The 23,950-nt window shown below is 43.9% G+C and overlaps 1 protein-coding gene across 8 annotated transcripts in view; it reads left to right on the forward strand.

Moving 5' to 3' along the window:
• Nucleotides 1–23,950, forward strand: part of LOC126109389 (F-box/LRR-repeat protein fbxl-1-like) — a 374,473-nt gene that overhangs the window by 294,645 nt on the left and 55,878 nt on the right. For all 8 annotated transcript variants that reach the window (XM_049914411.1, XM_049914416.1, XM_049914415.1 and 5 more), the window contains one exon: nt 5,649–5,874. In XM_049914411.1, coding sequence (XP_049770368.1) covers nt 5,649–5,874 — 226 coding nt within the window. The remainder of the gene's footprint in view (nt 1–5,648; nt 5,875–23,950) is intronic.

A 23,950-nucleotide genomic window follows, 5' to 3' on the forward strand; every position in this document is an offset into this window, starting at 1 on the left:
TTAAAACCGTATGGTCAGTTGTGAAGGAAGTGTCTGAAGGTTGACAATATAAAGTCAGTTCGTAGTAAAAATATTTCTGTTTCTGATAAATCAGATATATGTACAGTATTTAACAATCATTTTCTGAGCATTGCCGGTGAATTAAATAAAAATTTAGTTTCTACAGGGAATCATATAACTCTCTTTGAAAATGCGTTTCCAAGACTAATGTCTAAAATACTCCTCTGTGATACAGACAAGGGGGAGATTTAGTCAGTAATTAAATCACTGAAGACTAAGGATTCTCATGGATATGATGGAGTGCCTCGCAGAATATTAAAGTACTGTGCTGCACATGGTAGCCCTGTACTAAGCCATATTTGTAATTTTTCTTTAGGTATGTTCAGTTTCCTGAACTATTAAAATACACAGAAGTAAAGCTGTTTTATAGAAAGGGATAATGTAGACAGTTTTAGACCTATTTCTATGCCATCAGTGTTTGCTAAAGTTATTGAAAAGGCTGCGTATGTAAGGATAAATCACCATTTTATATCACACGATTTGCTATCAAATGTAAAGTTCGGCTTTAGAAATCGTTTAACAGCTTAAAATGCTATATTCTCTTTTCTCTGTGAGGTACTGGATGGGTGAAACAAAAGGGTTTGAATGCTAGGCATATTTTTTGATTTAACTAAGATGTTTGATTGTTTTGATCACCGAATATAGCTCCATAAGTTGGTCCATTACAGAATAGGGAGAGTAGCTCAATTGGTTCATCTCTTACTTTAGAAACATATAGCAAAAGGTCATTACTCACAATGTTGAGAATGTATGTGATGTGGGATCTGAGTGGGGTACAGTCAAGTGGGGGAGGGGGAGGGTGAGGGTGAGGGTGCCCCAGGGATCAGTGTTGGGGCCGCTCCTGTTACTTATTTATGTAAATGATATGCCCTCTAGTATTATGGGTAACTCTAAAATATTTCTGTTTGCTGACGACACTAGCTTGGTAGTAAGGGATGTTGTGTGCAACAATGGCTTGGTTTCAAATAGTGCAGCTCATGACCCAAGTTCATGGCTTCTGGGAAATAAACTAACACTAAATCACAGTAAGACTCATTTGTAGAGTTTCTACACGTAATTCAACAAAATCTGACATTTTAATTTCACAGAATGGGCATATGATTAGTGAAACTGAACAGTTCAAATTTCTTGGTGTTCAGATAGATAGTAAACTGACGTGGAAAAGCCCATGTTCAGGATCTCGTTCAAAGACTTAATGCTGCCATTTGTACTATTCGAACGGTATCTGAAGTAACTGATGGTTCGACATGAAAATTAGTCTACTTTGCTTATTTCAATTCACTTATGTCATACGGTATTATATTTTGGGGTAACTCTTCTCATTCTAAAAGGATATTTTTGGCTCAGAAATGGGTGGTTTGGGCAATAAGTGGTGTAAGTTCGCGAACCTCTTGTCGGCCCCTGTTCACTAGTCTGGGTATTTTGACATTGGCTTCTCAATTTATATATACTTTACTGCCGTTTCTTGTTAGCAATATCAGCGTATTCGCAATATCAGCTTATTCGCAAGAATAAGCAGCTTTTACTCAGTTAATCCTCGGCATAAATCCAACCTGCCTTTGTATAGTACTTCCTTGACTCGTAGGCAAAAAGGTGTGCAGTATACTGCTGCATCCATTTTCAATAAGCTACCACAAGAATTCAAAAATCTTAGCAGTAATCCACGCACTTTCAAATCGAAACTGAAGAGTTTCCTCATGGGTCACTTCTTTTATTCTGTTGTGGAGTTCCTTGAAAAATTAAGCTGATTCTTATGTTGTATTGTTGACTGCGTTTACTTAGACTTATGGACTGTTTTTTTTTTGGGGTGAAGATTTTCGGTGGACGATGCAACCAATTCCCACGCTTTCAGCATTTCTCGTATTGGACCAGAAGATTGCTGCTTTGCTGTTACTGCCGCCTCCTCTTTCTCCTCGTCCTCCTCCTGTGAAGAACTCCTCTCCACAACTTCCTGCCGTGAAACACACTGCAACTCTATAAGCTCTTCGGTGCTCATTTCTTGGCTGTAATCTTCCACAAGCTGATTGATATCACTGTTGTCCACTTTTAGTCCCGTGCTCTTGACAAAGACACAATCTCATCGACTACAGGCTCCACAGGTACCGACTCTGTTGCCTCCGAGTCGCATTCGACAGTGCACTCTGGCCAAAGCTTCTTCCGAGTAGAAGTGAGAGTTCTCTCGGTAATCCCATCCCGCACCTTTTTGGTCATCTTGACACAGGTAACGAAGTGGAAGCGATATTTCCAAAACTCTCCGAGAGTGAGAGTGGTAACTTCAGTCGACTCAAAGAAATGCCTGAAGAGTGCCTTAGTGTAGGGCTTCTTAAAATTAGAAATAATTTACTCGTCCATAGGCTGGAGTAACGGATTTTGATGAATTGAAATTCTTCAAGGAAGTGGTCTTGTAGGCCTGGAGAATTGGAGAATAGGCAGGAGCGTTGTCCATAATGAGCAAGATACAGAGTGGTAGATTAATCTCGAGCGAATATTTTTTCATTGAAGGACTGAACACTTTGTCGATCTGATCACAAAAAAGATCGCGTGTCACCCGAGCCTTGTTGTCGGATCTCCACATCACATTTAACCTGCTCTTGTGCCCTTTACACTTTTTGAAGGCTTGGAGAGTTTCTGAATGGTAAACAGGGAGAGATTTAATTTTCAAATAATCTCTCGCATTGGCACAGAATAGCAGTGTGAGATCGGCTTTGGTTGTCTCACACCTGGGTAATGCAATGTCCTCTGCTCTTACAAAGGTATGCTTCAGTATCTTTTTCCAGAACAGACCTGTCTCATCACAATTAAAAACCTGCTGTCGCAGATAACACTCAGAATCTACGAGCATTTTGAAGTTTCTGATGAAAGCTCTCTGCTGCTTCTGTGTCCGCCATGCAGTGGATGCTAGTTCTTCTCTTAAACTTCTCGGACCACCCACCGCTTCCCTTAAACACTTCTATGCCCGCTGATGATACTGGTGTCTTCTTAAAGAGATCAGTGAATCATTCTCACCTTTTCACAAATTATGTTCTCATTAATAGTGTTTTGCAATCGCTTTTCATTTATCCATTTATCTGTATAAGGAACAACCTGACAGTATTGTCCAGAATACGAAACCATTGTTTGGATGTTCATGTCACTCACTCTGCAGCATCTATCTCCTTAATCTTGTCCCGGTTCTTGAGGATAGTGCAAATAGGTGATGCTAAATCAGCAATGCTCACACCACGTCTGCATTTTTCAATGATTTTACATTTCATTTCTAAGGTCATTTTCTTACTCTTACGGTCATATACTTGCAGCTTTAGCTTCTGGGACATTTTTAAGAAGCTTATTAAAATTTGTGCATAAGAAACACTGTGGGAACACTATTTTAGAAAAAATGTGTGATTGCAAGCTGCAGTAAGGTGGTAGCAGAAAGAGCACTAAACCCGGACTGTGGTATGTACTAAAGACATTATTGATATGCTGCTGCTGACAATGAAAGTTCCTCATATTGGCGACCATTTCCCCCACCGCGTGCATACGGCTGGTGATGTTGCACTAAATCGTCGTGACTCGTGCTCGTTAAGCGTGTCTGTTTTTAATAATTTGTTTAGCTCATTATGTGAATTGCACATTGTGGGAGCTGCTTATTAAGTGAGGTTCCACTGTATTGGCTGAACGAGGACTTTTGGACTAGCTCCTTTGTGGGTGGTCAGCTAATCTCAGTGTGGCATCAGACTTTTCCTACACTTAGTTTTACAAGGATATTCTATTTTAAAATGCTCTGTGCACATATTCCAACATAATATATATGGCTGCTTCCAGGGATTGTTTGACAATTGTGTAATTGTCCAGTAATGGGTCTTTCTGTTTATTTATGCGCAATATGTTAATTTGTTTACTTTGAGGGTCAACTAACAGTCACTGCACCAAGTGTCAGTCCTCTGCAGTCATCATCTGCAAACTGACTGACGGGCCTCTTGATGTTCTCCACGAGGTCATTTATACACTCTGTGGATAGTTATGGTCCTGCAGCACTCCTCTGGGGTATCAACTTCCTTTGTTATAATGCTATTGCAATTTTGGCTTACATGCCTTTGTCACACTTAAGATTCAGTGCCGTATTGTAGTTATTGTTCTGCTTTTCATTCCAAAGATTCGTGTGATGCACTTCCCCCTGCCACTCTTTCCTGTGCAAGCCCCTGCATCTTCAAATAGCTGCTGCAACCAATGTGATCAATGTGATGTGCATTCCAGCCCAAGATGCTGGATTGGTGGTCATGTGTGCATGGGGTGTGTGTGTGTGTGTGTGTGTGTGTGTGTGTGTGTGTGTGTGTGTGTGTGTGTGTGTGTGTGTGTGTGTGTGTGTGTGTCTTTACTGACACAGGCTGTGGCCAAAAGCTATATGTGTGAGTGCCTTTTAATCTCATCTGACCGCAACCTGATGTGTCTTCTTTACGGTGTCTAGCAGTCCGTCTCTTCCTACATTGTTGGTGTTCATACCTCGAGTTTCGATTGTTTGATATACAAAAAATAACAAGTCTTCGCTTCAGCTTACGACCTTAGTGCACATTGACAGCAGGAATTAGTACCCTGTCACAACTAAATTTTTCTGTACCTTAACTATGTGTCTGAACAATTTCTTTTATTTCATCATCTGTGGAGCTAGTTGGTATATAAACCTATACTACTGTGGTGAATGTTGGCTTCATATCCGTTTTTGGCCTGCATGGACTCCTATTTTGTATGTATTATTAAACCTACTCTTGCACTACCCTATTTGATTTGTATTTATGGTCCTGTACTCACCTGACTGAAACTCCTTTTCCACTTGCCACAGAACTTCACTAATTCCCACAATATCCAAATCATCCAGTTCCCTTTTTAAATTTTCTAACCTACCTGCCCAATTAAGGGATCTAGCAGTCTATGACCTCACCTGTAGATTGTATGTTTGGTTTTTCACGATGACGACATCCTCCTTATCGGACCCATGTGGAGACCCGAATGGGGAACTATTTTACCTCCAGAATATTTTACCCAAGAGAATGCCATCACCGTTTAACTACACAGTAGAGGCAGCACGCCCTCAGGAAAACTAACAGCTGTATTTTCCTGCCGCATTTAACTGTTCGCAGTACTGGCACAGTAAGGTCGTGTTGGTTCTTGTTACGAGACAGTGGCTTATAATCCAAAATTGCAATAGCACAATAAAAACAGTTACAGCTAAAAGTGAAAATGACATCTTTTAAGAACTCCCTTGCGATATTTCAGAGGTTACTAATATGTCTGAAGGTTTCTCTTTACTAAGAATGGCGTACTATGTTCCATTTGTTAGGAGCTCTTCTGTTCAGTCACAAAACTGGTCCAATATTCCGTACGCTCACCTTTTGTTTATTAGGCTACAGTGTGGAACCCTGTCACACATCTTCCAAAAGTCGAGGAACATCAACCTGGGCACCAGTATTTGCTGCCTTCAGGATCTCGTGGATTAATTCACTATAAATTGACTACACAGTTAACGAGAGTAGTTTTAGGCACGAAACTTACGTCAAAGTATAAGAATTCGATCATTATCTGTTTCTCATTGTGTGCCTCTCACACTGCAGGGCACAGAACGGGAGGAGCTGCTGCGGTGTCACCTGCTCCGAGTGCGCCCACTGCAGGTGTGAGAAGACGGACAGAGAGGTCTTACGGACAGCCGGCACGATGCCACAACTGCGGACACTTACGATGATGCGCGGTACCAGAGCTCGCATCTTACGTAAGATCTGCAGGAACTGTCCGAATCTCACAACTTTGCAGCTTCACGGCTGTCAGAAGATGAACTACTCGGTAAGTTGAACCTTTAGCTATAGTGTGAGATATAAATGAGGGCCCACTTGTGCGAGTACTGTTTTTAACCAGATGGACGATTCCTGTTTTCTGTACTTTATAGTGAGGGATTGGACAGGTTAAAAGATACGTGTACTTCTGAGAAGCAGAAAGTACACGTGATTCAAAATGTAGCAATGTGGGACCTCTCAACTTGCTTTGAGATCACTCCTAGAGTTCATACATGGTATTGTTCTTTTTTTTCATTTTTTCATTTATTTTTGGACTACAGTTACCTGTTAAAATTATATTGTAGGTTACATTTCTCGTATTATCGTTAACTAGCCTTTTCCCTGTGGCTTCGGTCACATACACTTTTGACACATATATTACACACACGTCCTCCTCTCGCTCGCTGTGTCCACTTCTTCCTCTCCCTGTCTCCCTCATCCTCCCACCTCTTCCCTACTCCCACCTACTCCCACCTCTTCCTTACTCTCTCTCTCTCTCTGCCCATCTCTTCCTCCCCTTTTCTCTCTCAGCTTCCTCCTCCTCCCTTTCTCACCGTCAGTCTCTCCTGCGCCCCCACCCCACCTTGCTCAGCTGTGCCACTTCAAGTCGTGCAGATACTACTCACATGACGTGCCAGTCGTGCAGTGCAGCCTACATGTCAGTGGTAGGAAACCCTTTTGTGCCCATATCTCCACTCCTGTGGAAGCTAGGAAGTTCTAACTACCATATTGCTGAATGTGATACAGCAAGCAGCATGTCTTCCAAATTTGGGTGAAATTGATTAAGATGCAATTGACAATTTGCTTATTTCTGTAGTGTGAGAATTTTTGATGCAATGACCAAACTCGGCAATCACAGTTAATAGAATAATAAAAAGTAGCAACCGGTATCACAAATTTGTTTTATCAAAACTAGACATAGTTGTCTCACTGGGAATTCCGCAATCGTTCATTAAGTAAAATATGGAGTTTCTGTCTTCGATCGCTATTCTTTATTTTCAATTACCGGTTTCGGGCTAGCTGCCCATCTTCAGATCATATGTTGTAGTTACAGAGTAACTTGTCTGTACGGACAAGTTACTCTGTAACTACAACATATGATCTGAAGATGGGCAGCTAGCCCGAAACCGGTAATTGAAAATAAAGTATAGCGATCGAAGACAGAAACTCCATATTTTACAAATTTGTTTTATATCTGGTGTCAGTAATCGGTTTCAGTCATTAAACCGACTTCAGACTGAGACCCCAGATGATGGAGGAGCCAGTGCCTAGCTCTGTTGTGAGATGCCTGTTGCTGTCTGGGACAGATACTACTTGATACTGGCTTCTCTCCTCATCTGCACCACAAGAAATATGTACAAACAGTTGTGTCAACAGAAAAACGAAAGCCACTGTCCGTGCTCTACAAGTAGGGACGATCGAAACATCGCTGAAGACGCTGCTCAATGAGCCGAGTCAGTGGAGAACTGGAATGGATGCAAAATCGTCAACAAAAAGGGAGCCAAAGGTGTCCGGTGGGAGTCAGGCGATTATGGCACTAATGGCGATAGCGAAGAGGACGACACTCGGGATGGAACCTCGAGGCACACTGTTTTCCCGGATAAAGGTGTCCGACAAGGCAGAACCCACACGTACTTTGAAAACTCAGTCTTTTAAAAATTCCTGAAGGAAACGGGATATGCGGCTACCGAAGCCCCACCTGTAGAGAGGACAGAGGATACCGGTCCTCCAGCAGTTGTCGTAGGCTTTCTCCAAATCGAAAAACACGGTCACAATCTGGAAGTTCCGCAGCAAACCGTTCGTGACACGGGTGGACGAAGTGACGAGATGGTCGACTGCAACTAAATCCACAGTGTGCAGTGCTTAGTAAATTGCGAGAATCGTACGTTCCGTCACCTTGCAAACGCAGCTGGTGAGAGAAATGGGGCAGTAGCTAGAAGGAAGGTGTTTGTCCTTACCGGGCTTAGATACGGGTATGACAGTGGCTTCATGCCAGAATCTGGGATGTAATGTCATCAGTCATACGACCACACCACCGCCTGAGACACCGATCCGCCGGATGTGATTCTCTCGATAAATGGAACAGAAGCATGGCTGTGTTAGCCAAAGAGTACACAGGCAGTCGCAGTAGTTCCGCTTGCCACGAGGTACCGCTGGGCCACTTCGTGTGCAGCAGGAGAGTAATGCAGTTGTGCCAGTCTACAGTTCGTAGCCGCGCTCAGTGGTCAGCCAGCGCCGACGTTAGTCGTCATCTGCAGCTCAGTATTGCTGCCATCGAGTCTTTGTAGCTCCGTTCCAAGTTAGTCTTCAAATTCACCGGATTCGACATTTGAGATTACGAGACATTAATTCGTCACTGCACGATTTGTGACTTGTAAATTATGTCATTCCACAGACGCTTAGTCTAGTCGCGCCTTCTATAACTGACGACCAACTGCTCGTGGACTGCAGCAAAGTTAAGTAATAAATTCTTTCTTATTTTGTACTCCTGCTAATTAATCGTGTTTTCCTGTTGTAGCTACCGAGCAGTCTCGGTATAGTTGAACCCACATTTCCACCTCCTCGGCTACCTCATCTGTGCCACCTTGTGTCGACGGACTCGATTATGGTGGAAGATCGAGAGCCGTTGTGGGAAATGTGCCCTCTGCCCAGATGTGGTCGTACGTGTTAAGCAGAAAGTGCTTGCCCTGCCCGAGCCTCCTCCACTCATTTCCGACGGATGAGAAGGCAGGAAAATGGCAGCCCGAGGTGTCGGAGATAGCAGTAGGGTCCACTGTGACATTGTCTGCTACTGTCAGGCCCGAAAATCCCAGAGATCTGTCGGAGATCGGCCCACGTGGTGGGCGAGGGAGTGGAATGTTAAAAGAGCTAGTGAATGAAACCGAACTAGATTGTTTGCTGTCTTGAAGAAGGTGATGACACTGTGCACACAACTGTTTATAATGAATACAGTTTGCCATTGTAGGATTACGGTTAAAAATGCAGAGAGCACGTGTCCGCACGCAAATTGCGTCGCGGCACGCCTCAGTCCACCGTGGGACCGGGGCGCGGCGTGGTGAAGAGAAAGTGTGAGGAATGGAATGTTCTGTCGCAGTAACGATAACGTCTGTAAGATACTCTACCTGGTCAGCACAATGTTTGTCGAAGGTCACCAGAGAGGAGTAAACCCTCCAGTCAGACTTAGTAAGCTGCCATTTGGGTGTGCACGTAGATAGGATAGGAGTCAGCAAACGGATAGCACACGGGAAACGGTCACTCGATTACGTGTCAGAGAACGGACGCCTCAGACAGTGGGCGAGCTGAGCAGTGCAGAAGGATAGCTCCAAATGGGAATAGGTGTGCGTGAAGTCTGAAAGGAACATGGGTTCTCCTACGTTAAGGCAGAGGAGGTTAATTTGATTGAGAAGGTCAGCCGAGAGGGCACCTCTCCGACACATTCCGGTAGAACCCCAAAGGGGCCGACGCACATTAAAGTCACTGAGCAGCAGAATGGGGTGAGGTAGCTGCCCAATAAACTCGAGAGAGTCTGCCCCGGCGATATCAAATGACGGAGGGACATAAACGGTACAGAAGGAAAAGGTCAAGTGAGGAAGGAAAAGGCAAACTGCAACAGCTCGGAGATGGGTAATCGGAGAGGTGGATCGACTGTAAATGTCATCCCGTACGAGCTACAAGGCTCCCCCACGAGGGGGAGGAGGTCAAAACAGACTGGGGAGAAATGCGAGAGCTCAAAGTGGTCGTGAGGATGCAATTTTGTGTTCCCGGAGGCAGAGGACGAGTGGACACTGTGATTCTAAGAGCACCCGTAAATTGTCGTCGTCGGATCGAAGAATGCAAACGTTCCACCGGAGGAGAGTCACAACGAGGAAAAAACGGAGGGGTGTCACCTCGGCGGCTGCCGAGTGCTGGCCTACGTATACCTGTCGCTACAGGACACGGAAGCGGGAACATCCCACTCCGTGAAGTCTACAGGAGTGTCAGCATTCTCCGTCTGTCAGCCTGCGTATTCCAGGGCAGAAAAACAGCCGAGAGTGCACACCGGCGACACAGAGTCGCCCAGGTGAGAGTATCACGTGGCAACAGCGTCGCAGGGGATCTCCGAGTCGGCGAAGGAGGAGACCGGTCGCATCCGTTCGACTTCTCGGAGCCTTTCCGGTTGGCAGAGGAAGACTCTGATGTCGGCCGGCTGGAGGGACGTAGAAAGTCTTTGTAGGAGTGTTCCTTCTGTCCTTTATGCCTGCCGGTTGTGTAGCAGGTGGCTTAACCCCGGGAGGCGAAAGTTTTTCACACAGCTGGAGGAGGAGACGGGGACGCTACCGCGACACCGAGCACTTTCACAATCGCGGTGCTAAATTTTGGGTCGGACGTCTGCACGGCCGGGTCCTTCGTAGAGCGAGAACGATACTGTAGGTGCCAGACGGTAGAACGCGGGGTTTACGAGTAGCCGACAACTTACAAGCAGCCGGGTAATGCAATTTTTCCTTCACTCGTATCTCCCGGACAGCCAACTTGTCGAGATACGCGGGATAATCGCGGGAGGATTCGGCACGGTCGTCACCGCTGTCGTTGCAGCGGGGAGGAGGAGGTGGGCACTCGCCCTCGTGAGCGTCCCTACCGCAGGTCACACATTTGGCCGGGAGTCGACAGGACTCTCAGGTGTGGTCGTAACGGTGACACCGGTAGCAGTGCATTGGGTTTGGGACATACAGTCTGACTGTGATAACTTCATCACCTGCTCTGATCTTTGACGGAAGAACCACTCTGTCAAAATTGAGAAACAGAGTGCGTGTGGGCACTGAGGAGGCATCTACGTTTTTCATCACACGATAGACTGCAATGGCACTCTGATCGGAGAGGTACGTTCGAATTTCTGCCTCAGTCAGACCGTTGAGCGGCGTAGTGTAAATAACACCGCAGGAAGAATTCGGCATTTGGCTGGCCTCGACACCAACGGGATAGCCGCAGAGTAGCGGAGCTGCGAGCAGTGTCGCGCCTGAGAGTCAGAAGTAGCTTCCGAAAGCAAAGTGACATTGTGTAAATGAGAGCAGGATTTCACAGGGCCAGCAGTTGCATCGACACCTTTCCGAATAATATATGGATTTAGCGTAGTGACTGACCGTCTTCAATATGTGAAACCACGTGGAACCGTGGTGCAGCTGGGAGGGTCTTGAATCGTTGGCCTCATTCCATTTATGTTTTGTAGACGTTGAAGGTGAAGACGATTGGCTCGTTGCGAGGAAGTCCCCCACAATTTTCGGCATCTCCGGCGGCGTGCTCCTTACGACTAGGGAAGCACCTGCCAGAAGAGGGCACACTTGCCTCAGACGATTGTTGACACTGCAGATTGCACCTCACGAACTCCTCACAGATGGACCAATTGGCTATTTGAGAAGGCAGCAGCTCAGGCAATCATCTCTCCTCGGGCCCGGCCTCTACAAGGGGGTACGTGCGAACTCTACCTGTCGACTCGGGGCTGGGTTTTACACGTTACCCGTTCGCGTGTTACGCATCAGAGGCATAGGTGGTGCACGGAGAGGAAGAAGAAAAAAGGAGGACATCGAACGCCGAAACGGAGGAAGGATAGGAGAAGGGGAACAAGGAAAGAAAAAAGAAATGAAAAACAGTGCAGAGACTGTTCTGATATTGGCCACTGAAAATGCAAAACACTTTTCCAGAAACATTCCAGACACGTTCCCCGAGGGAGAAGAAATAGAACAGTGTGAGGATCTACGTGCAGCACCGAAGGGAAACTGTGCTGCAAATGCAGGGGCCTCACGGTAGCCGAGCACAGACCCGACGAAGAGTGGCGAGTCCCATGAGGGGTTAAGAACCGGTCGTCTGGTACTTCGGTCAGCCCGAGTGTGGCTTTTAGGTGGTTTCCTGCACTTGTGTAGGGAAATGCTGGGCTGGTCCCCAATCTCCACTCGGTACAAATATCTGTAGTATACGATTACACAAAGGACAAAGTTTACACAATCCATAGTCGTGTGGCCACAGCTTTCCTCCCTGACGTTAACTGGTGACTGTGGCACCAGGAAGGGTATCTGGCCTCAAATTTAAAATAAAAACAAAATCTGCCAAATCGTGTTAAATAGTAGTGCCTTATGATGGGGTAAATGCTAGGAAAGACAGTGTTTGTGACGAAATTTTATTTTGCAGAACAACCTGATTTTTGATACTTCATAGTACCGTGCACTCAATAAATTTCAGCGTCAATAATAATACTTTCTGGGACAATGATCTGTACTACTTTACAGTACTAAGTTCCTTAATTTAAAAAATTCTTTAATTTTTATCTAATTTTCAATAATTTAGAATGTACTTGTATTTAATTATTTCATTTTGTATGTAAACATGTAATCATGAGTACACTGCATAAATTACACATAAAAAATAGGACATGTTTAATCAATTTACAAATGTATGTGAATTACTGAGAGACATAAGGAAATTTGTGTTAATTATATTACACTGCTTGATAAAATTATGCAACCATAAATTGTGGTTAGCACACTGGACTCGCATTCGGGAGGACGACGGTTCAATCCCGTCTCCGGCCATTCTGATTTAGGTTTTCCATGATTTCTCTAAATCGCTTCCGGCAAATGCCGGGATGGTTCCTTTGAAAGGGCACGGCCGATTTCCTTCCCCATCCGTCCCTCACCTGAGCTTGCGCTCCGTCTCTAATGACCTCGTTGTCGACGGGACGTTAAACACTAATATCCTCCTCCTCCTACAACCATAAATTATATGAGCCACTGAGAACCATAAGAGGCCAAAGCGTATCAACATTGATTGAGACTGTAGCATTTATTTATGCTTCTGACATTCATCAATCTTAGGCTGTGTCACGTTTGTCTGTGCTCTAGATCCACATTGTATGTATGAACAGTCACGAAAAGCTATCTCACTGGCTTCTCTGATATTCGGTTTGATGATGGTTTACTTGAGGCCCTTGTGGTTCTTAGTGTGTATGTGTGTGTGTGTGTGTGTGTGTGTGTGTGTGTCAGTTGTACAGAAAGTGCGAAAGTGCAAAATTGCTAAGCAGGAATGGCCAATGGATGAATGCAATGCTACAGGAGCACGCATTACTGTGGGGAAAGATAGATGCCATGTAGAGGAGCATTAAAATGACTTTTGGAGAAAAGAGAAACAGCTGTACGAATATAAAGAGCTCAGGTGGCTCGCCAGTACTACGCAAAGAATAGAAAGCTGAACGGTGGAAGGAGTGTGTAGAAGGACTTTACAATGGAAATCAACTTGAAAGCAAAGGGAAGATGACGTAAATGAAAATGAGACGGGGGGATCTTATTGTGCGAGAAGCATTTGTTGGAGCACTGAAGGTTGAAATAAGGCCCCTGGAGAAAATGACATTCCCTCAGAATTATTGAGATCCTTGGGAGAGTCAGCCATGACAGAACTATTCCATGGTGTGTGTACAAGGTCTGTTCAAAATATTCCAGAACATTTGTAATTTAGAGTGAAATGTGGTTGGCATCCGCGTATGCTTGTGTTTAATGTGTAATTGGCAGAAGTTTCATTGTTGTATTTCTGTTAGTTATTGTTCAGTGCTGCATTTAGTAGAATGTTGTGTTGCACAGTTTGTGAATTTCGAGATGGAAGAGCTAGAGGAGCAATGCATCTGCATTAAATTGTGCACGAAACTCAAGAAAATCTGCAGAGACACTCCAAACGATGCAGGAAACCTACGGTGATGAGTGCTTAAGTCGTACTCTGTGTTACAAATGGCTGACACAGTTTAAAAATGGCCGGACAGAAGTTAGAGATGACCCTCATTCGGGACACCCTCCGACGTCTACCACCGACACTCGTGTCGGTAACATCGACAAAATTGTGCGATCCAGTCACAGACTGACTGTCCGAGAGATTTCGGAAGAATGTAACATTTCAATTGGACCGTGTCATGAAATCTTGACACCGCATATTGGAGTGCAATGTGTTGCCAGCAAATTCGTCCCACAGCTCGTGAGTCGAGACCAGAAAGATCTTTGCCGTGCAACCTGTGAAGGGCTCTCGCATCGCGCAAATGAGAATGAGACGGTCCTTAAGAGTATCGTAAAGGGTGATGAGATGTGGGTCTACAGTTATGATGTTGAGACTCAGGTTCAATCTTCACAATGGATCGGGAAGGATTCTCCGACACCAGAACTAGCTCATCAGGTCAGATCAAATGTCAAAGCGATGCGGACAGTTTTCTTTGACTTTGAATGATTAGTTCATCTTCATCACGAATTTGTTCCACAGGGACAAACTGTTAACTGACGGTAGGATTGGGACGTGTTACGAAGCCCAATAAAATGTGAGAAGGAAACAGCCTGAAAAGTGGCGAGACAGTTCACGGCTCTCGCATCACGATAACGCGTCCACACATTTCTCCCTGTTGCTGCATGACTGTAGCACAAAAAATGAAATCACTGTGCTGCCTGATGCTCTGTACTCTCCATACCTGGCCTCTGTGGACTTTTTTTATTTTCAAAGTTGAAATCCCTTTTGAAAGGATGAAGATCTGCAACGATAGATGACGTAAAAGAAGATTTTCGGACAGCGTTTTGCGTAATCTGTCTAGAGGCATACCAGGACTGCTTCCGCATGTAGAAACGGCGTTAAGAGCGGTGTTATCAGTTGTGGTGGAGAGTATTTTGAAAGAGAGCTTGTAGAAATAGTAGAAGTTAAGCCTAGACAAATTTTGTGGACAAAGTTCCAGAATTTTTTGAACAGACCTCGTAAGATGTATGAAACAGGCAAACTACTGTCTGAGTGCAAGGAGGGTGTCATGATTCCAATTCCAAAGAAGGCAGTTGCTGTGCTTACAGTTGTGTATTCTACTGGACCAACAGTTTACTAAACCACTGTTGCAAAATACTGACACCGTGAGGACAAGTCAACGGATAAGTCACAAATATCAGTTTACCCTATACTGTGTTTAAATCGTGCACGCGTACTTTGCCAGCAGATAGTGGCACGGGTACACGTTTAGAGGCTGCAGGGAACATCGTGGCGACTGAGGCACTACGGTGGGTATGCTACGTAAGTGTACACGAGTAGAATAGCGTGTGGTCGTGCATTTCTTGTGGGAGAAGGGCTGTCCACAGGAGAAGTGTATCGTGAAGTGGGTCCCGTGTAAGTTGACAACTGTTTATCACAGAAATCTGCATTCACTCGGATCAGGAGTTTATAAAGGGAAGGCAAAGCATCAGAGATTGGGAGCATGCTTGCTGTCCTGCAGTGGTTGCAACTGAAACTGAGGAGCAGTGCGTGGAGCAGATAATTCGTAACGAGTGATATGTGACGATCAGTTGTAGGCGCCCCGGTGGTCCCGGTCGCCTACGGTGGACCGGATGGCCGAGTGGTGACCTCTCCAGTTGTCAGGATGCTAGGAAATGGCTGTAGAAGCATCAGAAACGCCAAAGAAACATTATTAATTTGTAACACCTTTATTCCTGCCGAGTACAATGTGGCTCGGTGATATCGATGACCTTCCCCGAGTACACGCTGACTCGGAGCGGTAACACCAGATCCGGGCCGCACAGTCTTGCTAGCGCTGCGTCGCGTGCTGTGACGTAGCGGAGGAATGTCCTCACTTCGACCGCGCGTGGCTGGGCGGCAGCTCGGCTGTGGAAAGCGAGCTGCTGCACGTGGAGGCTCCGGGTCGGAGTCCCAACGCTGTCGGCACGAGAGGCGTTCCCGTAGTGCGGGGTGTACTCTGTCCCACCCCGCCTTCTTCCCCGCTCCTCCTGGTGGCTCGTCCGCGGTGGACGGGCGGAACGGGCTGCAGTCCCCCGGCGTCGTCGGCTCACCCGGTTGTGACGGCGGACGCACGGGGCCTAGGCCCCGCAAGGTCTCGACGAGGGCTCGCCGATGTGGTCGGCATTGGCGGCGAGCCAGTCTGCCGCGATGTCCGCTAATTCTGGGTCGACGATTGACAGCGGCAGCAGAGAGGACCAGAGCCGGTACTGTCCCCTCACGTCTGCTGCCGGATGGGCCGCCCTTACTGCAACATCTCCTCAATAAAGATTAACATGTCGATCACCGAGCTGACCGCTACGCAGCGACCCAGTACACATCTGACTGAAAGTCTAACTGCGAGTGCCTTGATGCTGTCAAAGCTGGCGTATTTAAAGGAAGCACGAGCGACGTCCTGACGTCGTGCTCGCTTGTAGTGAACGCATTCGTTCCACTCGTACTGCCGATTCATCTGTCGTACTCGCCCCTTAGGTGTTCTTGCGACAGAGTTACATGTTGTTACGGCAGACTTACGCGAAGTTGTGAAATGCCGTACAGCTGACGCTATACCTCTGTCTTGTACTCTACAAAAGTCTCCATCTAACACAAACCCGCGTGCTAATCAGTTCTCTCTCGCCTGTCGTGTGTAACCGGGCCATTGCCCCTGCGTGATGACACATTCCATACCTGTGCAATCCCCTTACCTCTTGGCTAATCTACTGCCTCTGGCTCTCGGTGTAGGCAACGAAACTGTGACAATATTCCACGGTTCCAACTCTTTACTGTTCCGCGACACTACACAGTGATGTAGCACGTGCTGTAGGCTGTTTGTGTCAAACAGCTTACACTATAATGGATGAGCAGCTGAAGTTTCGTAAAGTTTGTGCACAGTGGTTGCCTAGCATGGTGACTGAGGAGCACAAAATGAATATAATGGGTTTTTCTCAACAGCACCTCATTCGATACTCTGGGGAAGGAAGGAAGTAAGGAGAGGATTTAATGGCACAAATTGTTGCAGGGGTCAAGTTTTGGGTTCACCACTTTCAACCAGAAACCAAACGACCGTCCACAGAACGGAAGCATTCTACCTCCTCGACAATAAAAACACTGAAGGTCATTCCGTCAGCCTGCAAGATTCTGCTCACCACGTTTTGGGACACGTGAGGGCTGTACTGGTGAAATTCCGGTCTCACAGTGAGACGCCGAATGCCGTGTCATACTGCACCAGTGTGTGGGAACTCTTGACACACCATTCACCACAAATGTAGTGATTCCTATAGATGACAGTGCCTGACCCCGTACAGAAAGACAAATACAGGACCTGTTACCAATATTTAATTGGGAATGCTTTGAACAGTTGCCCTATGGTCCCAACTTACCCTCGGAAGACTTCTTTGCTGCCAGTTATTGAGGGCTTGTAAAAAGGTGAGATAAGTGTCTGAATGTACAGTGTGAATATGTAGCAAAGTGAAACAAATTTCAGGAAGTTACTTCGATTTTTATTGCCTCTAGCCTGTTTTGCAACTTATTTATTGACACGCCATCACGCTTACAGAGGTACGGGAAAACTAGTAGAAGCTGACCTCGAGGAAGGTCAGTTTGGGTTCCAGAGAAATGCAGAAACACACAGGGCAATACTGCCCCTGAAGTTAGCTGGCATAAAATACGGGGAGTGAAACGATATTTATGGCACGTACAGAAAGTAGACTGCAGATGTAAGAGTTTAAGGGCACGAAAGTTGCAGTGCCGTACAGTATCGATACCGTGCCAGCCAGAACGCATCCGCTCCCGTCTCGAAGCCACATCTCTGGTCGTACACGTATGTAGCACCACTGCTGAACTGGATAAGAAGACACTGCAATGAGCCAACTAGTAGTCTACGAGCAAAGGTTATAGTGGCGTTTCTGTATTTTGATAATTTATAATGATTAGGCTCTTTCTAATGGAATCTCTCGGACTTGCTGTACGAATTTAAGTAAACAGCAGTGCCACTGTGATCATGTGTACTTCTAATCGTATCTGCTCTCTGTCTAAGCACCCGCTATTCCACGGCACCCGCCACGTGCGGATCTGACGAAAGGGAAACAGTGCTGCAAAGGGAGGAAGATGGGGTTGTAGCCTAAACCAGGTGTCGTTCAGTCTGTTCACTGTGCGAGCAGTAAAGGAAACTGGGAATAAATTTGAAAATGGAATTAAAGTTCAGGAAGAAGAAATTAAAAGTTTGAGGTTTCCTGATGATGCTGTAATTTCTGTTAGTGTCGGGAGAGGACTCGGAAGAGTAGGCGAACAGAACGGATAATGTCTCGAAAAGAGGATATTAGACGAACGTCGACAAAAGCGAGACAGGGTAGCAGAATGTAGTCGAATTAAAACGGGCTGTGGTGAGAGAATTAGATTGGGAAATTGGACACTAAAAGTAGTGGAGGAGTTATGTTATCTGAGTAGCAAAATAACATAATTGCTGAATTAGAGAGGATGTAAAATGCAGATTATCAATAACAAGAAAAGCATTTCTGAAAAAGAGGACTCTGTTAACATCAAATTCAAACTTAAGTGTCAGAAAGTCCACCTCTGTAACCAAACGATTAATGTTGCTGCCTTCAGCGTGGAGGTCGCAGGTTCAATTCCTGGTACCTCTTCAGATATTTTTTGAGATAGGGAGATATGGTACGGTATTCACTCTGCCCTTGTGAGGTCAAATTAAGAAGCGACAGCATCATCAGGATTCATCCGGTGGCTACAACGGCTGGAGCAATTGCCAGCATGCCGATCACACGTTCCACCGTCATAGACCGCTCCTCGTAGTGCCTTTTAGGCAGCAGTTGGCCAGCCAGAACAGGCCTGAGGCCTAATCCGTGAGCGGTGTTTACGTTTATGTTAGGAGACCTTTCTTGAAGGTATTTGTGTGGAGTCTACACTTGTATGTAATTGGGACATGATTGACAAGCAATTCAGACAACAGTAAAACAGATCCTTTTGAAATATGGTGCTACAGAAGAAAGCTGAAGGTTAGATGAGTAACTGACAAGGAGGTACTCTGTGAAATAGAGGTAACATAGATTTAGGATTGTCTGACGACAATGCTCTCACCACTGAAATCCCTTTAAGGTCAAACGACGATAAAGGTGTAAATAATATTTACGAAAGAAACTTCTCTGTGGACAGCTGTCATCAGTTCATAAGTATCTTAGAAAATAAAAATTGGTTAGATGTTACGAAACAAACAAGTACAGATGAGGCATATAGTGTATTTGCATCGAATTATCTGATGAACTTTGATATGTGTTTCCCAAAGAAACTGACCAGAATCGAGTCTAATGGACACATAAAGTCAGGTTCTCGGATGACTCTCAGCATTAATAAATCATGTGAAAAAAATGAAAAAACTCAATTCGGAGTTGAGGGAGTGTGCAGATGCTGATTTTCTAGAATATGTAAAAACGTATAGGAAAATATACTGCAGAGTAATTGCAAATGCAAAGTTAATAAGTAATGACATGGAAATAAAACAGTCCAGAAAGAAAACTAAAATAGCATGGGAAATTGTGAGAAAAGAAACTGGGGTACCTATCAAAGATAAGGAAATTATTCTAAAAGATGAGGAGAATAAAAGGTTAGATAAATATGCCATACCCAGTTATGTAAATAATTACTTTTTAAATATACCCCAGACATTAAGCAGGAATTTTGGGGAGCAGGTGAAGAGAGCAGCACCCATGGCACCCAGCAGTCCCAACAAACGAAAAGGAAGCTGGAGTAGTTGAGGTGCCAATAATACTAGCAAAGAAAACAGCTAATCAAATAGCGAAACCATTGGTGCACGTAGCAAACTTGTCAATGGCTGAGGGAGTGTTTCCACAGAAACTGAAAATTTCTAAAGTCGTTCCCCTGTTGAAAAAGAGAATTAAGCTTAAAATAGAAAACTACAGAGCTGTCTCACTTCTCCCAACTTTCTCAATGTGTGATTCTATATTTCATTTGTATCTGTAAAACCTTAATCTTAATATCCACAATCTGATAAACAGTAATCAGCACGGTTTTCAAGCTGGGAGAAGTACCGAAACAGCTGTACTGGAATACACAAAAGAAATAATCAGTAAATTGGAAGAGGGAAAAAGTGTAGTTGGATTAAATCTAGATCTGTCAAAAACCTTTGACACTGTTGACCACAGCATACTTTTGGAAAAACCTGAAGCTATAGGTATCAGAGGACCGGTAAAAAAGTGGTTTGAGTCGTATCTGGAAAAGAGGATGCAGGTAGTTGAAATTACAGCACCAAATATTAACCAAAGAATTAAACTAAGGTCAGGTCCAAGGGAGGTCACTGTAGGAGTACCCCAAGGAAGTGTATTAGGCCCTTTGCTGTTCGTCATTTACATTAGTGATATCCGGGTGTCAGGGAGAAAAGCTAGAATCGTGTTATTTGCTGATGATACTAGTTTAATAGTTAGTGATATGAAGCAGTCATTGCACAGTACTGTGGACCATGTCCTACAAGATATACAAAAATGGTTTAGTGCAAACAAGCTAACAGTGAATGCAAATTAAAAAAAAAATAATAAAAAAATAAAAACAAACTAATTATGTGCAATATGGAAAAATAAGTGGACATGATGACCTAAATGCCACCATGGAGGACAAACAACTTGAAAGAGTGCAGTGTGCAAAATTCCTGGGTATGCACAGTGATGAGAAGATAAACTGGAAGGACCATTTGGTGAGCTTAGCACTAAAACTAAATTCGGCATGTTTTGTACTTAGAATAATTTCAAGAGTTGGTAGTAATGACTGTACCAGATTAGTATATTTTGGTTATTTTCAGTCCATGGTGTCCTATGGGATAGTATTCTGGGAAAAAATAAATTGTCATCTAAATGAGATTTTCAAATTGCAAAAATGCGCTATTCGGATAATGAGCCAGAGCCCACCTCAAACACATTGTAGGCCCCTTTTTAAAGCATTGAAGATTTTAACAATTCCATCATTATACATTCTGAAATGTCTGTTGATGATCAAAAGAAATCAGGACAAAATGAAAACCAATACAGGCTACCACAATTAGGATACACGGCAGTGTAAAGATCTCCCCTTACAAGCTGTAACAAGGACCCGAAGTCAGAAACATGTTTGTAATCAAGGCATCAAACTTTTTTAATGCACTACCAAAACATATTAAAGAGCTGGAAAATGAGGATAAATTTAAAACTGTTATAAAGAGTCACATGCTTGACAAATGTTGGTACAGTGTAAGTGAATTTCTAGGCTCAACTGTGTTAGAATATAAAGAACCACATGCTTGACAAATGTCACTACAGGATAAGTGAATAGCTCTGCTCAACTGTATAAGAATATATGATATCATAAATGTGACAAATGAAAAAAACCCTTATTAGTTGTATATTGTATTAAACATAAGATAGAGTCATATGAATTCAGCATAGAAAAAGATTTTGTTAAGATATTATATAGTTGTTGAAATGTATCCTGACAAATCCTATATCACAAGTGTGATCATTGGGATGATAATAAATAAATAAATAAATAAATTGGGGGAAAATAACTCCCTGGCACAATATGGCTAAAGGAAGGAGTAGCTTGATACAGCACAATCTGCGGCATTGAGGACTAATTAATTTGGTGGTGAAGGGAAGTATATTTGATTATAATGCTTTACTTGGACTGAAGTTCAAAATACTTTTCAGTTACTGGTGCCTGCTGTATGAAGCGGACTTTGAAGGAATATGAGGAAACTCTGTACACTGTAATAAATCTCCATTTCATCACAATAATATAAGAATAGTTTTGTTGTAATACTTTCTTCTTTTGTTTACCCACCTCAGTGTAGAAAACTATTAGTAGATCAATTTTCTTGGATTTAGTAAAATAATTTGTTCTTATTTTTAAGTCAAAGACAACTACCACTCATTGGTGTAATAAAAGGCTTATTACATTCTCTGAGTTTGTAATTCCAATCTTCCATTTGGGCTAAATGGATCTTTAATGCTTCATTTGCATATAACTTCCCAAACTCTGTGCAAAATAAATATAAATACCCAGTTGCAAATTTTTTTTAAATTGTGAATAATTCCTCTCACTACAGATAATGTGATATTGTGAATTGTGATAATTGTGATAATTGTGATAATTCCTCTCACTACTCACTATAAATCTATATTATACATTCACAAATCATTTCCTATGATGAACAGGTGGAAAATAATTCTACTGGCAATAGGCAATAACTGAACATTTTATTAATATAAATTACACGGTACAGTTACAGAGCCGTGACCTTTTTTTTTATTGACTATACAGCTGCCGTCTTTTCACCTTTGCCGACTGTCGGCTAATAAATCGTGGTGCCTGGCGTTGAATCAGATGAGAAAGATGATACCACACTATCAGTATTGTAAACTTCACACGAAATGGAGAACAAAAAAAATTTGAGTAAATGTATCGAAAAGAAACTAAACTAAACTACGCCCAAACAGGCCGTGAAGGCACAACGGTACCGACCGTCTGCCGTGCCGTCCTCAGCCCACAGGTGTCACCGGATACAGAGGGGGACGTGGTCAGCACACTGCTCTCCTGGCTGTACGTACGTTTGAGAGTCCGGAGAAGCCACTTCTCGATCGAGTAGCTCCTCAGTCTGCCTCGCGAGGGCCGAGTGCACCCCGTTTGCCGACAGTGGTCGGCAGATCAGACGGTGACCTGTCCTAATGCCAGCCCAGCCCGACAGTGCTCAACTTCGGTAATCTGGTGGGAACAGATGTTACCACTATGGCGAGGCCACTGCCAAATGTATCGAGATGAAGCTAACGTAAATGCTGTGAAGTATAAAATTATGAATGTTTGCCTAATGTCAGTTGGGCAGGGAATGTTAGTAAGACTACATATTTTAGAGGCAGACCGGAACTTAATTACAGGAAAGAAGGAAAGATGTTCAAACAAGTGTAGGCTGAGTGGTTATTCAGAGATAAAGAGGCAGACATCTGCATCAAACTAGGCAACTCGTACAAATCTCTGGATGTAAGAATTTGTAGGGAAATTGAACTGAACTGTTTTGTAGCCTCTGCCATAGATAAACAGGTGGCAGACTTTGTTTCATTGGTAGAACACTAAGAAAATAGAATGAGTGCACAAAAGAGATTGCTTGCAAAACACTTCTGCAATCCATTCTAGAATAATGCTCAGGTGTGTGAGACCCATACCAGACAAGACTGATAGGGGATATTCAAAGGATAGAAAGAGAGGCAGCCCGAATGATCGCAGGTTTGTCTGACCCGTGAGAGAGTGTCACAGAGATACTGCGGATACTGAATTGACAGACTCATCTGCATCTACATCTACATCTGCATCTATACTCTGCAAACCACAGTGAGCTACACGGCGGAGAGTATGTCCCGTTTTACCAGTTACTGGGGTTTCTTCCTGTGACATTCGTGTATGGAGCGTGGGAAGAATGATTGTTTAAATGCCTCTGTGTGTGCAGTAATTATTCTAATCGTATACCGTCGCGCCACCTCTGTGAGCAATACGTAGTGAGTTGTAGTATATTCCTAGAGTAATTATCTGAAGCCAGCTCTTGAGGGATCATTAATAGAGTTTGTTGGGATAGTTTACATTTATCTCCAAGAGTCTTCTGGTTCAGTTCCTTCAGTATCTTTGTGACAATCTCTCACAGATTAAACAAACCTGTGACCATTCGTGTTCCCCTTCTCTGTTACTTCTACATCTGATGCTGGCTCTCCATCCGAGATAACGGGCTGCATTCTCCCTACCAAAAAGTCCTCAACCCAGTCACAAATTTCATTTGATACCCCATATGATCATACTTTTGACGTTGCAGTACTAAGACAAATGCTTTTTGGAAATCGAGAAACACTGCATCTACCTGGTTGCCATGATCCAAAGCTTTCAGTATGACACGTGAGAAAAGTGCGAATTGGGTTTCACGTGATCAATCTTTTCAAAAACCGTGCAATACTCCTACAACGCTTCTTGTAGATGAGTGTGACCTGTGCCATTTTTTCAAAAATTGGGCACGGTTTTTTGTTCGAGGATCTACGATAGATTGTAGTGTGGAGAGGGGTTAACTTGGCTGCAAATTCAGCAGAGAATCTGACAGGGACTCCATTGGGCACTGGAGCTTTGTTTAGTTTTAACAATTTCAGCTATTTCTCAGCACCATTGACACTAATACTTATTTAATTCATCTTTTCAGTGGTTAGAGGATTAAATTGGAGCAATTCTCCCGGGTTTTCCTTTGTAAAGGAACATTTGAAAATGGAGTTAAGCATTTCACCTTTTCATCTATATCTACATCATACTCCGCAAGCCAG

This window comes from Schistocerca cancellata, chromosome 12, assembly GCF_023864275.1.
Source record: "Schistocerca cancellata isolate TAMUIC-IGC-003103 chromosome 12, iqSchCanc2.1, whole genome shotgun sequence".
NCBI classification, from domain to species: Eukaryota; Metazoa; Arthropoda; class Insecta; order Orthoptera; family Acrididae; genus Schistocerca; species Schistocerca cancellata.